Raw genomic sequence first — 13,948 nt, 5'->3', positions numbered from 1 at the left:
GCCTAAGTGTATGCTATCTGATCAATTGTGACAAGTTAATAACTCGTCTATCCATTTGCCTTTTGGCGAAACTTTATGAGCCATAACCCCAATCGCTCAATACTATGCTGTCCTATTGTGGGCGCCTGTATGTTACTCCAAACTCCAAATGCCATCTGTTCTACCCAAACCACCCATAAAAGCAAATAACACCACTTTTTCGGTCGCTAATCTTGATATCGTTTGCCCGATCCCCACTACATCACTGTGCAGTTATCCGAAGACGCCTGTGCTTGCGACGTTGGCGCTGTCACCGTATGCTGCCATTCGAGATGCTCCTGGTACGCATCCATATCTTCGTATCCTAGATCCGGCCGGTAAGCATCCTCGTCGTCATACTGCTCCTGAGGCACTGTCGATTCCGTTTCGCAATATGGGCACAGAAGACCGGCTAGCCAGTCGCGGTGCTGTGGCGCTACGTGATTTGCGATGGCGACCGGCGCAAAGACCATTTGCTTTTCCTGATGCCCAGATTTCGTGAAACCTGTCGCCTGCCAATGTGGGTTATCGGGGGTTGGCGATAAAGTTAGAATCGGGGACGCCGCGGCTTCTTGAAACGTTCGTATCGAAGGCATGTTTTCGATATCCTCCCATATTATGTGACCGTCGCAGTAGTCGCACACAAAGGCAATGTCGCGATCGCCGAATCGCTTGAACGACCCAATGGCGTTACATAGCCGCAATTCCTCCCGGTATCTCCGTGAATATTCGAGCTCGTCCGGTACTGTTTTATCCATTGCCCATTTGCGTTGTTGTCGGTAAACGAGAAATGCGCCTAAACATCTGGAAGATGATTCCTTTTCTGAGGTGTATATTCGTCTTGCCGCTCGACATTGCGCTCTGTGTAGCTTTCGCTGTAAAGTCTGTGTCTCGCGTATCCATACTGGATTTATTGGGCCACCGGAACGGCTCCAGTCTTTTATCTGTTCTATATGAGAAGTGAATTGAGTTTTCAATGCTCTCAGCTCTTCAAGAGACTCATCTAAGCAGGAAGTTAGCACATGTCCTCTTCCCAAACATTTCTCTCGCCAGGCGAATCGTAGAGTCTTGCTTTTGACATACGTTTCCGGTCGGTCTCGTAGTATATCTGTCCATTGACCAAGGGTGCCAGCTCCTGAAAGTCCTTCTTGGCCTCGTCCAGCGCAGAAGCGAGAGCATGAACCTGCTCGTACTCGTCAGGGCCCCAATGACTCTTGTCGGCCAAGCTGAGGATGCGCAATCCCTGGGCAAGGAGGTTCGCAATGGCCGCAAGCAATGACCCGACTGTGTCGAGGCTGCTCATGGTTCGGTTTCGAGGATAGTGGTTGCGATTTCCCTCCAAGGTCGGCCTACAGAGAGATCGCGGGGTTGCGCCGAGGGCGGATAACGTAAGCTCGGAGAGTCGAAAGGTATAATTCGTATATGTAGAGAAGTGGTGAGAGGTAAGTAAAAGACCTCGATCACCGTCGTCGTCGCGGGGCGAGGGACAGTAGCGATTGGGGGCGGCGCATGAGGTTTCGTCGGCTCGAACCGGTCTCCCCGGCTCGAGAGAATTGATCTGATGAAGAAGACGCTGTAGGTATGTAACAAGGGACCCAAGCTAAAGCAGGGCAAGGTAGGGCGGAATAAACTGAGGGCTGGGCTGTGCTGCCCTATTTATTTACTTGACTTTGTTTATGTACACCAAGCAACCGAAGGCATGAGGCTGAGCAGGTGGTAGGTACGTAATATGATGTAGCAATTGGCTTCAGGGTCCTTTCCCGTATTGTCAAGGTGTCTCTCGTGAAGATGAGGCTGTGCAGCCAAATAATTACCGGGGCCGATTAACCAGACCGTCAGTTGAAGATTCCAGGGAGTGTTGGAGAGGAGCAGGCCTGAAAAGGGAATAGAAAGGCTGCAAGGGACTCGATATTTGTGTTTCACATGTAGATGCGAAGCAAAGGTGGCCACTTGCTCGAGGTATGAAACGGCCAGTTTGATACACACTTTGAATCAAATAGAAGTTGAGCTGAGGCTTGAGCTCCGCAGCTAGACGGAATGACGGAATACCCTTTACAGTTGGGAAACAGCACTAAAGACCCTGTAATTCATCCGCTATGACGCTTGTTAGTGGGCCGTATTTAGCGGGTCTGTCCCAAAAGGACAGTGGGCAGCCACAACACTCCCCAGGCCTCATTGTTATTCGTAGATTCGTAAAAGAAGGACAATTTTAAACATTCATAGGGCTAGAAAGTACCATGATTTTTGCCAAACATAAAGTTTGGGCCTCTTTTATTATGCATAAGTGACTGGACGGGATTCCCGGCCGAACCTGTTCTCTGTTCTCCCAACAGCATCAAAACAGTATTTTATGTCCAAGTTAATGATGCCTCATTAGAGTAAAGTTCCAAATAGAAATGGCTATTTACCAAACCTGGATGTCCAGGTGTCCACCAAACACAGGAGGCAATCCCTCCCGGCTTTTGCTGCCATCCCAGACTCACTTCCGCTTCTTGGCATTGCCGGTATCCGAGCCAGTGGTCTTGGCTTCGGCCTTGACATCCTCAACCAACTTGTCCTTGGCCTCATCCTTTGCCTTCTTGTCGTCGACGGCCTCGTCTTCACCACCTTGGCCAAACTCGTTGACACGAGTGTAGTCGATGCGGTAAGCCCATCGCTGGTATAGATATATGAAGAAAATGACGTCGTCACGGAGAGTTGCCAGGCGATGGAGGAAGGGCATCTTGATGGTAAACGCGAACAAATCATCAATAAAGGTATTGAGGAACTTGTACATCATGGCCTTGGCGGGCATGTGTGCAACACTCTTCAGGCGGTAGTTGATGTACAGCGAAGGAATCATCATGAGGAATCCGTAGGCGTAGACGGACCCTACCAGGGTTGTGATGATGTAAGAGTACCACGACTTGTGTGAATCGTAGTAAAGAGAGTAGATGCCGTATGCGATCAGCAGAGGAACGCCAGCAATGTACATGTACTTGAAGGCAATCTCGTCGTATTCCTTGGTCTTCTCCTCAGTCTCAGTCAATTTCTGCTTGTCCTCGAACGTGATAGTGTAAGGTAGAAGTGATCCAGGTGCGCCAGGGCGAACGCGAACGTTGACGACGGTGGTAATCTTCCAGAACTCAATAACTATACCCACGACCTGAGATCCCAGAATCATCCAGCTGGTGTTCTGCGAGTTGTCAAGGAGGTACAAGAAGATGACGGCTTGCATAAAGACATTGGCCAAGATGGAGCGGACCGAGATACCAACATTGTCCTTCTTCTTGCGATAATGGGCAATGTCGGATCCAAAAGCAAGGGTCTCGAGAATCATATGCAAAATGCTAACCACTATGGTGACACCGAGCAAGTAAGGGTTCGAGTCCAGGAAAATTTCCTTGATCATTTCGATTTCGGTGCCATCGCCACCGCCAGGGAGCGAACCGCCGAAGGCGGCCTGCCTAGCAGCCTCCTTGGAGTTGGTCTCCATGGTGGACATGAGCTGGAATTGCCAGCTTGCCAGGTTGTTGAGATCAATGCGAAGAGGAAGCTCCTTAACGGTATCGTTAAGAAGGGTCATCTGGTTTGTCAATTGCCAGAAGGTGTTTACAAAGAGGACAGGATCTATACAAGTTAGTTGTGTGCTTTTCTTGTGGCTGTTGTTACTTACAGTACCAGCCATGTTGACCCGAACGATCTCGAGCACCAGTGGCCTCAAGTCGCATGTATTGCCGCATTTGTCCTGCGATCGAGGCGAAATCCTTGACGCCCATATCTGGGACAAAGGAGAAGCTTGCGTTAGGGTGGTAGTAGTTGGCAATGATGGGTCCGGTTGGCTCCTCTTCCTCAGGTTCCTCATCATGCTTGGGCATGTCCTCCAGCAGGTTTCGGGTCTTTGCAACCTTTTTCTTGGGAAGATACTGAGTCAATGGCCAAGTAAAGTGATACGCCTTGCCAGTATCGTAGCCGGGCTCCTTAGGGTCTAGCTTGCTTCCGGGAAGACCAATATAGAAGTGCCCCCAAAGAGTGCCATTGTGCTGAACAGCGGGTGGAACGGTAAACTTGGTCTCGATCGTTCGCTTGTCGGTCTTGTTGCTGAGGTGGAACTCCTTTTCTTGGAGCACGAGATATTCCTCGGGGACGGACGAGATGGGAACTGGGTTGAAGGATTGTGAGAGGGTGACGGTGATATCGACGTGGGCGTCTTGAGGCCAGATAGGCGCGACGTTTTTGGGGATCTCTCGGTATGTGAGATAGTCAAAGATCTCCTTCGGTCGAAGTTCAAAGGGCGGGATGCCTTCAACATTGCCGGGAACCACGATGGCCTCGCCAGTGTCGGGGTTGGTGACGGTAACTCCCTTCTGGTCCTTCTTCATTGCAAAGTTCATAGCCGCATTGAGACCAAAGTAGATGGCGCCACCAAGAATGAGCTTGTTGAAGCTGAAGCCCTGTATGCAAAACCAGATCAGTACGTTGCTGGGGATTCAGAGGTTTGTGCAATGGTTTGCGATCACTTACACCTCCGCCTCCGCCTCCTTCTCGCTGCTCGCCTTGGCCACGAGGCAAGACCTGTGCTTCAGCCATGGTGTCTGTTTCTAGCTCTGTACGAGCGATATGGAGTAACAGACGTAGTGCAATGGGTTTGGAAACGCCCTGCAAAACACTACCTTGGTACTGAAGTCAAGGTTGTTGGCTGTTGCAGCTGATGCGAGAGATGTGTTTGGTTGGACCAAGTTCAGATGGATTGTTTTAGTTACTAAGGCAGGCAGGGTCCGGTCGGATAAATCCCCTCGCCAGTTGACATTGACATTTGACGTGCTGCGAGCACAGCACCCACGAATAGCGATTGGCCACCAAAACACGTACCCCTGTGTTCTCTGACCGTTAGGTTGGTTATCGGCTCGGGGATTGACCACGTTTTGAAAACCTGCCGCCTGCGTCCACTAAAAGTGAGTTGAGATCCAGTGCATCATAGCTTGGAAGATCAGCCCCAGCCCCATCCCATGTCTACTATCCGACCACCAACCTGACAGAGGATCGATTACTGGCAGTAAATGCCCGCCATTCCACGCCTTATTAATGACGCTCGAAACAAGACATTATTGATTCACAATGCGAGATCCATGCCAAACCTTACTGGGGATCGCCCTACCGTACTAGACTAGCGACCACCTATGAACACGCCTCATCTGTCCAGCTGACCTCTTTGAACTATCCAAATGCTATTGTCCGGCAACGTAACTCGTGGCAATCACCGCTGCTTGTTTGTATGTAGTGGCACAACTTACATGAAATGCCCCCATGTAGTCCTTGAAGGGAGCACGGCCGCAAGCCGCATACTCGAAGACGTGGCTCCCGTCATGGACGATCAGTGCTGAAGAAGCCAATAGGCGGCCTGGACACTCATAATGCAGGCATGTATTGGGCCGCCCATATTTGTCAACTAGATCGTCTAATCGGTAGGCTATTCCGCCAATTCTTCTATATAAACCTCCTGCTTCGTGACTCTTTTCTCTTCTTGTCTCTTGAGTCAGCTCCGAATTCGATGCTTGAATCTTTGACTCATCCCTTCTTGCCCCATTGCCACATTAAGTAGGTACCTTACTTAGTGCTCACTTGCCGAGACAAGACCCTTATTATAACTCTCATTCTTATAACAAGCCAACCCGTCTCTTCTAAACAAACTTCATACACATTCTATAAGTCATTGAACTCTTCTAAAGAACAAGACCTTGGTTCAGTACTACACTTGAACAATTTTCTTTTGCAGCAAAATCCAACAAACTAGTACGCCATGACTGCCGATAGCACAATTCCATCGCAGGCTGCCGTTGCCTCGCAAACGAACACATCAAACGGCCAACCTAGAACCAAGATTTGCGTCTACTGCGGTTCTGCCCCAGGCGCGAGTCCTGCTCATATTGAAGCTGCTCGCGCACTTGGAAAGGCCATGGCCGAGAACAACATTGACTTAGGTGAGTCACTTGCTTCCCCCAAGGCGGACCGCCGAGCACCCGAACATTATCGCGGGCCGCCGACCGCCGTCTTCCGGATATGCCCCCAGAATGACTCAGAATACTAACAATCGACGATAGTTTACGGAGGTGGAACCGTCGGACTCATGGGCGAGGTGGCGAAGAGCCTTTGCGCCATCAATGGCCCTGACTCTGTTCATGGCATCATCCCTGAGGCTCTGGTCAAGTATGAGCGAGACGGCACTTATGGAACTGTCAACGAGCACAACCACATTGTGCCTGAGGAGTCTGTCTACGGCCACACAACGGTCGTCAAGGACATGCACACTCGAAAGAAGCTCATGGCCGAGGAGGTTTTCGCTGGTGGTCCCGGCAGCGGCTTCATCGGATTGAGCGGTGGGTTTGGTACCATGGAGGAGATTTTCGAGACAACCACTTGGAACCAGCTCGGAATCCACAACCGTGGCATTGTTCTACTCAACATTGAAGGTTATTGGGACGGCATCGTTCAGTGGATGGATCGTGCTGCTGAGCAGGGCTTTGTTAAGCCTGCCAACAAGGACATTCTGGTGAATGCCGATACCCCTGAAGGTGCAATCCAGGCTCTTCGTGACTACAAGGTTTCGGATGCCATCTACCAACTCCAATGGGGTAGTCAGTGAGCGACTCGAGGCGCTGGATCCGGTCCCTGTTTAGAATTGCATTGGAGATGGTTTGATGTTTTTACGGTGCTATATGGATGATAATTCAACCTGCATTTCAGGATAGGATAGACTGGTGCTCTCATGAATAGACGACCTGATGACCCAGGCAGACGGGCTACATAAATTCGGCGCATCAAAGTATTGTGACGGAATTAATCAACTAATTTTCACGTAACATACGTAGTCACAAAACATGCACCGTATTACTTAACTTAAGCTCTTTAGCATAAAGTCTGTCGGTTGTTATCCAACCTGCCTAACCGCTTGCTTTGATCTCGAATGATTAAGATTCATGAAAAGCTGCTTCTGCAGCGCATAATACTACATGATCTATACCGACGCCGTATTTCGCACCTTAATTCGTGGCAAGTTTAGCTGTCAACGTCCATACCTTCTCCCTCACCTTCTTCTGCGCCGCCTTGGTTCTCACCAACGCTTTCAATCCAGGGCTGCACCGAGAATCCGTCGTACAACTTGAATGGCTCGACCTTCTTCTTGCCGTCCACTGTGTTGATGCCCACCACGCCGACTGATGTGTTCTCTACTGAAAGCTCCTTGTCCTGGACCAGACTCTCCTTCAAGGCCTTGAGGCCATGCTGAATCAGCTCTTCTTTCGAGCAGTCGGCAAAGGCATCAATATTGCGCTCAAGGTATGTTCGGGCCATTTGGCTTCGTGCGCCAATGGCGAAAGCAAGCATCTCCTCTGTCATGCCTGAGGGCTGGAACTCGAACAGGTGGGGACCGCGCTCGTCAACGCCAGCAACTAGGAGACCGACGCCATATGGTCGCTTGCCGTACATCTGCGTGTTCATCTGGGCCTTCTCACCAATCATGTCGACGAGGGATCGGAGGGGGATGGCACGGCCATAGGTGAGTCGGTGGCCGAGGCACTGTTGCTTCATGAAGTTGGAAAGAACGCGGGCGTCGGAGGTAAGGCCAGCGATTGCGATACCAGCATGTTCGTCGACGGTGAAGAGCTTCTTCTGGTAAGATGAGAGTTCCTCGGCGTTTCGCTATTGAGATGGAGTTAGAGACTATTCGCTTTGAAGCTTATGCATTGGGCAATAGCGGTAGTAGTGGGAGGAGGGGAGGCGGTTAATACCTTGACAGCGCACAATACAGCGTGAGTCTTGCTGGCAATACCGACAACGACGGAACCTTGCTTCACTGCTTCAGCAGCATACTCGATCTGGAATATCCGGCCCTGGGGCGAGCTGGGTATAGTTAGCTTGGTGAATGTACTGAGGGAGAAGCTCGGTGACGTACAAGGTAACGGAATCGTTATCGTAGTTGTTTCGAAACATGATGAATGCGAGCTGCCCGATTAATGTTGCGTAAAGACGTTATTCAGGGCGGGGTGGTGGTGGTGAGCTTTGCTGGGATTAATAGTCGAGGTTGGAGATAGTGAGGCAGGTAGAGTTGAGGTGTACCTGCGCAGCGTGCATTACCTATCTGAGCCAGGCAGCTCAAGCTTCGTAGCCTGGTCGTACCTTCGTGCTGCCACCTGTGTATTCTGCCGCGGAAACTCCGCCACACCGCCTGCCGAAACGGATAGCTTCCATGATGACATTCCATCATGGAGAAATGATCTCACACAGGTCTTAACAAACTGAATAAGACACTGCTTGTTAGCATTGAACATGCGATCAACCAAGTGGAGGAGAGAAATTATCATTTAAACAAGTGTTGTGTATACTAATTTTTGAGATCTTGAAATCGCCATAAGACATCTGGGCTTTTTTATTGATTATGCGTTTGCCAGATATTTGCGCAAAAGAGTCAGGCCAGTAGGTTCTTGACTCGACACAATATCAGCAAAGTGCTTCATCTTTTGATCTTGAGAGAAGGGCTCTTGCCAAATTCTCCTATCTTTATAGCTAGTCTCCTTCTGTGAGCCTCTGTCATGTTCTGTTCTTCGTTGTTTGGGTAAAGAATGGCGAGGAAACATTTGATTGTTTAATCCCTTCTTGTATGCAAGAGCTGACTGCCCCGCTAGCCTGGAAAACTGTCGCATCATTTTGATGTTGGTTAACACGAGGCGTACCGATGAAATGAATTGAAGAGAGCTGTAAATGTGAATGATGTCTGAAGATGTCTCTATGTATCTTCTTGAAGGTTACCTGTGATGAAACCTTGTGGTCTTCACCAGGCAAAACAAGCTCATTTGACTCCAGCACTCCATTTATTACTAGAGAAACTACAAAGTAAAATGACATGAAAAAAATAAATATTAAACTCAAGTTGCATAAGCATAAGAGGGATTATTTATCCGCTCAATCGAAAGAAATTGCAATTTTGGCTTTGTAGTTGAGTTCTCGACTAATTAAGGTCTCGATACATTTTCGCATTTCAAAACGACGTCGACAAGCTTGTCGCTCATCAATATTCGCAATCACTCGTCTTAAACCTCGATTTACGCATCTAAAGTTACAGTTTAAATCCCCATTAAGAATTGTTGAGATTTTGTGTTCCAGCTTGAGCAGTAAAGCTACAGTCAACGTTTTCATAGACATGCAGATAGCAACGTATACAGGGTATCTGCAGTACTACTTTCTATGTCTATGCGAAAAAAATAAAACTCGCTTTAATTTTCATGAATTCATAAGGGATCTGCACTACTAGATTCACTAGTAGATGTTTGATGCGGAGCTAGTATTGTAGGCTTGGTGATTGATAACTTGGTTGTTTTGCTGTAGTATCAACGAATAAAGTCTGCACATAAAAGCCATCACAATCCACGCTTGGTAAGCCATTGACGAGTGCAGAATTCATCACTGAAAACTTGTGACATAAATAAATTATCACTCATCTTCGCGTTATCTTCTTGTCATACCGAAATACAACTTCCAGAGTCACACGTTGAATATCGGATCCCTTCTTGCTGGGCATTTCTATTGGATGACTCACTACGACTTACATATTTGCGACTTTTAGACAACTCCATTTTTTTTACTCTTTAGCATATTCACACTCTTCAATTCGAACCACATCCAACGCCATCATGCCTTCCAGATCTGATATCACTTATTTCGGCGCTGGCCCAGCTCTGCTGCCCACCGACGTTCTCGAGACGTCCGCCCAGGCCCTCGTCAATTTCCAGGACACCGGATTGGGAATCGCTGAGCACTCTCATCGCTCAGAGCTGGCCACCAACATCATCAACGAGGCCAAGGCTGATCTTGCTTCCTACATTGACATTCCTGAGGACTATGAAGTTCTTTTCATGCAGGGTGGTGGTACTGGAGAGTTCTCCGCTACCATGTACAACCTTGTTGGCGCCTGGGTGACCAAGAAGAAGGCACAGATCGTCGCCAACCTCAAGGCTCCTGAGGACGACCCTCGTGTTGAGCAGGAACTCCGAAACGCTGTTGAGAAGGAGCTTAAGACTGACTACATTGTCACTGGTGGCTGGTCGCAAAAGGCTTCCGAGGAGGCTAAGCGACTTCTTGGTCCTGAGCATGTCAACATTGTTGCTGATGCCCGCAAGATCAATGACGGCAAGTACGGCAAGATCCCTGAGGAGAGCACCTGGAACCTTTCCAAGGACGCTGCCCTCGTGTACTACTGTGATAACGAGACTGTCGATGGTGTCGAATTCCCTGCTTTCCCCAAGTCTCTGGCCCCTGGCCCTGACGGCGAAGGCCCCATTGTCGTGGCTGATATGTCTTCCAACATTCTCTCAAGGAGAATCCCTGTGCAGAACTTCTCTGTCATCTTCTTTGGCGCACAGAAGAACCTTGGCTCTACCGGTATTACTGTTGTGATTATCAAGAAGAGCCTTCTCCCCCCCAAGACTCCTCAACCTTCTGCTTCTCTGCTCCGAAAGCTTGGCCTTCCTATCGCTCCTATCATCTTCTCTTACGAGACCATCGCCAAGAATAACAGTCTTTACAACACCCTCAGCATCTTTGAGTAAGTGATTATCTAAGGCAGTTATAACAGAGTTGCTAATAAGAGACAGTGTCTACATCGCTGGCCAGGTTCTCAAGAAGTCGATCAAGACCTACACCAAGGTCGAGGGACAAGAGGCTGTGTCTGCCAAGAAGGCTGATGCCATCTACAGCGCCCTTGAAGCCCATCCCGACGTGTACAGAATTGTTCCTGACAAGTCTGCCCGCTCAAGGATGAACATCTGCTTCCGTGTTACCAAGAACGGTGATATTGATTCCACCGAGAAGGCTTTCCTGAAGGATGCCACCGCTCAAGGCCTTACCGGTCTCAAGGGCCATCGCAGTGTTGGTGGTATCCGTGCCAGCAGCTACAATTCCATTTCTCTGGAGGGAGCTGAGAAGCTCGCTAAGTTTATTGAGACATTCGCTACCTCTTAAGAGGAGCTATTGGGGAAAAGTAATAGGTATATGGTTTGATGAATTTATGGGATGGATGAGTTTCGTGTATAAGAACAGGGATAAACATTCAACCTAAATGGAGGTTGAATTCAACATACTCCATACGATCGAGGAACAAAAGAAATAAAAAGAATTACATCAGACTTTAATCAAAGAAAGCAACTGATGAATGGTGATTTTGCTTCAGGAACCTATTGGTGAGGAGAAAGAACCGCACTAAAGTATCAAATTCAGTGGACCCCAAGCGCTGTAACGGCCAACTCTCAGGCCTTCAACTTACTTGAGCCTGTAAAACTTTTAGCTTGTTCAGCACAATCAACCCATCAATTATTCATTATGCTGATACACTTCGCCTTTGAACAACCCAAGTAAAATATACGTACTCTTCTCCAACTCACCTGCTGATGCTCAGGCGCAACCTTCGTCCGGGGAGACTCAATTGTGCCGCAAGTCCTCTTCGAGTCTCTTCCAGTTTTAGTAATCGGATCAGTTCTCAGCTTTCATCACTACAAATATGCCATCCTATCGCGAGGCATAGATTGTTCTCGCAACAGTCATGGGCTGTCCATGAGTCAGAAGCGGTCTCCAGGCTCCCAGCTGTAGATGACACAATTTATGCCCTGTCAACAGCACAAGGCCGGGCCGGTATTGCAGTGATCCGTATCTCTGGCCCGTCATGTCTAGAGGTAAGCACATTTAATACCATGCCAAGTATATACTGACCAGGTACCGTAGATATACAAGGCATTTTGTCCATCTAAGCCATTGCCAAAACCAAGGTTTGCAACTGTGCGATCACTCTATGATCCATGTTCTGCCAAGAATCAACCTCTCATTCTGGATTCGGAGGCTTTGATTCTCTACTTTCCTAATCCAAAGACTGTAACTGGAGATGATGTTCTGGAGCTGCACGTTCATGGAGGATCAGCCACGGTCAAAGCAGTACTGGCAGCCATTCCGAAATGTGCCACTGCGCATCGTATTCGATATGCAGAGCCCGGCGAGTTTACGAAGCGTGCCTTTTTTAACAACCGGCTGGATCTTGCTCAAATTGAGTCATTGAGTGATACCCTAGCAGCAGAGACAGAACAGCAGCGTCGTGCAGCCGTGCGCGGTAACTCTGGCTCTCTTGGTCGGCAATACGAGGCGTGGAGGGAACAGCTGCTGCTGACTAGAGGAGAAATCGAAGCCCTGATTGACTTTTCAGAGGACCAACATTTCGATGAGTCCCAGGCAGAACTTCTGCAAAATGTGACGGCGCAAGTAGCTAGGATGCTACACAGCATTGAGCTGCATGAGCAAGGAAGTCAAAGAAGCGAGCTTCTGAGGAACGGAATTCGTATCGCACTGCTGGGTCCACCCAACGTCGGCAAGAGCTCACTCATGAACCTGATCGTCGGGCGTGAGGCTTCCATCGTGTCTGGCGAAGCAGGCACTACGCGAGATATAGTTGAGGCAAGCTTGGATATTCGTGGATATTTGTGCTCTTTTGCAGATACGGCAGGATTCCGATCCCAGAGCTCGCAAATTACCAGCGAGGCTGAGAGTGGCGCAATTGGGGCCGTGGAGGAAGAAGGAATACGACGAGCCAAACAACGAGCGTTGGAATCGGACCTCGTCATTGTCCTTGCGTCAGTGGAAAAGGGCCCGAGAGGATTCTTCTTGCAGTACGATGAGGAAACGCTGGATCTTGCTGCAGGGGCGGAAGATTGCCTAGTCGTTGTCAACAAGCAAGATGCAGTTGATAAAGTGGAGTTTGGAAAGCTTGTTCAGAAATTTCGACAAAATGCCCAACTTCGGGCCCCTAAGCTGGCGGCGGCGGAGCTCGTGTCGATCTCGTGTAAGGAGGCTCAGACAGGGTCATGGGAGAGCAAGGATCCGGGCGGTATTCAGGCCGTGATTACCAGGCTCGTGGAATCCTTTGAAAGGATGACATCCATGCCTGTCGATCTCCAGGATTTGTTGGGTGTAACGGAACGCCAGCGCCAACTCTTGATCAAATGCCGACAACATTTGGAAGATTTCATGGTGGAGGCTACTCCCGAGGAAGGCATGGACGCTGACACGGTCCTCGCCGCTGAGTATCTGCGATATGCCGCCGATTGTCTGGCCCGGATCACAGGTCGGGGTGAGTTTGGAGATGTGGAAGATGTTTTGGGCGTTATCTTTGAGAAGTAAGTTCTGACCGAGCTGATGCAGGTGTTAGACACAATGCTGACTTGACGTGTTAGATTCTGTGTGGGGAAGTAAGCTACTTGTCACAAACGACGGCGGGAAAGAAAAGGTTGCTAAAGAGAAGAGTTGAATGTCTATTGTCGTCGAAAGAAGTTCTATAAGCCATAACGCCGGTCTATGGGAGTTGGGTTAATGTGCCCGAGTCGACCACCAGGGCCACATCTAGACAAAAGAAAGAACGAGAGAGACATTTGAAATGAGAATGATGATAAAAAGAAATAAGAAAATATACAATGCCTGTTGCTTGCTTCTATGCCATGCCAATTCCAATGCTGATGCAAATCCAATCCCGCTATGCTTGTGTGTCCTCCTTTTCCAATCCCAACCCGCGATGCTGTTTCTATGCCCAATACTATCCAAACGCTGATGCTGATGCCAAAAGAAAAAGAAGAAACTCCGTAATAATGCTGAGGGGGAAAGCAGGTGTATAAACAGAAAACGCCCCATCCATGCTTGCGTTACCGCTTTGTGTATGCTTTTGAAAAATCCAAGACGATTGAGACGCTTTTACTCGTCATCGTCGCTGGGACCATTGTAGCCAGAGCGGCCCTTGTTGCCCTGAGAGCTCTCGTCGTCGTCAGGGCCGTTGTAGCCAGAACGACCAGAGTCTCCCTCCTCAGGCTCATTGTAGCCAGATCGGCCACGGCTGTTTGTGGGCTTGGAGTCAGAGTCGTCACCGTCC

At 49.1% G+C, this 13,948-nt stretch overlaps 6 protein-coding genes across 6 annotated transcripts; 3 read left to right on the top strand and 3 right to left on the bottom strand.

The window, feature by feature from the left end:
* Positions 1–23: 23 nt before the first annotated feature.
* Positions 24–1,321, bottom strand: FGSG_05225 (uncharacterized protein; the record flags this gene model as incomplete). The annotated part of the gene is made up of 2 exons (XM_011325434.1): positions 24–1,021; positions 1,102–1,321. The coding sequence occupies 2 exons, from the start codon at positions 1,319–1,321 to the stop codon at positions 237–239; spliced, it is 1,005 nt and encodes a 334-aa protein (XP_011323736.1). The 3' UTR covers positions 24–236.
* A 1,045-nt stretch (positions 1,322–2,366) lies between these two features.
* Positions 2,367–4,706, bottom strand: FGSG_05224 (uncharacterized protein). Its single transcript, XM_011325433.1, has 3 exons — positions 4,522–4,706; positions 3,674–4,451; positions 2,367–3,627 (listed from the first exon to the last, which is right to left on the bottom strand). The coding sequence occupies exons 1-3, from the start codon at positions 4,585–4,587 to the stop codon at positions 2,498–2,500; spliced, it is 1,974 nt and encodes a 657-aa protein (XP_011323735.1). The 5' UTR covers positions 4,588–4,706; the 3' UTR covers positions 2,367–2,497.
* A 1,091-nt stretch (positions 4,707–5,797) lies between these two features.
* On the top strand, positions 5,798–6,640 carry FGSG_05223 (uncharacterized protein; the record flags this gene model as incomplete). The annotated part of the gene is made up of 2 exons (XM_011325432.1): positions 5,798–5,978; positions 6,099–6,640. The coding sequence occupies 2 exons, from the start codon at positions 5,798–5,800 to the stop codon at positions 6,638–6,640; spliced, it is 723 nt and encodes a 240-aa protein (XP_011323734.1).
* A 245-nt stretch (positions 6,641–6,885) lies between these two features.
* On the bottom strand, positions 6,886–8,082 carry FGSG_05222 (proteasome subunit alpha type 1). Its single transcript, XM_011325431.1, has 3 exons — positions 7,949–8,082; positions 7,785–7,896; positions 6,886–7,695 (listed from the first exon to the last, which is right to left on the bottom strand). The coding sequence occupies exons 1-3, from the start codon at positions 7,984–7,986 to the stop codon at positions 7,054–7,056; spliced, it is 792 nt and encodes a 263-aa protein (XP_011323733.1). The 5' UTR covers positions 7,987–8,082; the 3' UTR covers positions 6,886–7,053.
* Positions 8,083–9,683: 1,601 nt separating this feature from the next.
* FGSG_05221 (phosphoserine aminotransferase) lies at positions 9,684–11,178 on the top strand (the record flags this gene model as incomplete). The annotated part of the gene is made up of 2 exons (XM_011325430.1): positions 9,684–10,594; positions 10,644–11,178. The coding sequence occupies 2 exons, from the start codon at positions 9,684–9,686 to the stop codon at positions 11,008–11,010; spliced, it is 1,278 nt and encodes a 425-aa protein (XP_011323732.1). The 3' UTR covers positions 11,011–11,178.
* Positions 11,179–11,367: 189 nt separating this feature from the next.
* FGSG_05220 (uncharacterized protein) lies at positions 11,368–13,281 on the top strand (the record flags this gene model as incomplete). Its single annotated transcript, XM_011325429.1, has 4 exons — positions 11,368–11,399; positions 11,570–11,717; positions 11,767–13,205; positions 13,263–13,281. 4 exons carry the CDS (start codon positions 11,368–11,370, stop codon positions 13,279–13,281), a joined length of 1,638 nt encoding a protein of 545 aa, XP_011323731.1.
* Positions 13,282–13,948: the final 667 nt, after the last annotated feature.

This window comes from Fusarium graminearum, chromosome 3, assembly GCF_000240135.3.
Source record: "Fusarium graminearum PH-1 chromosome 3, whole genome shotgun sequence".
NCBI classification, from domain to species: Eukaryota; Fungi; Ascomycota; class Sordariomycetes; order Hypocreales; family Nectriaceae; genus Fusarium; species Fusarium graminearum.
This window is presented reverse-complemented; position numbering and strand designations above follow the sequence as displayed.

Coding starts and splice junctions, on each gene's coding strand:
- FGSG_05222 (XM_011325431.1), bottom strand. CDS start 7,986: ATGTTTCGAAACAACTACGATAACGATTCCGTTACCTT. Junction 7,897..7,948: donor GATAACGATTCCGTTACCTT/GTACGTCACCGA, acceptor AACTATACCCAG/CTCGCCCCAGGGCCGGATAT. Junction 7,696..7,784: donor CTGTATTGTGCGCTGTCAAG/GTATTAACCGCC, acceptor CCATCTCAATAG/CGAAACGCCGAGGAACTCTC.
- FGSG_05224 (XM_011325433.1), bottom strand. CDS start 4,587: ATGGCTGAAGCACAGGTCTTGCCTCGTGGCCAAGGCGAGCAGCGAGAA. Junction 4,452..4,521: donor AAGGAGGCGGAGGCGGAGGT/GTAAGTGATCGC, acceptor TTTTGCATACAG/GGCTTCAGCTTCAACAAGCT. Junction 3,628..3,673: donor GGGTCAACATGGCTGGTACT/GTAAGTAACAAC, acceptor TAACTTGTATAG/ATCCTGTCCTCTTTGTAAAC.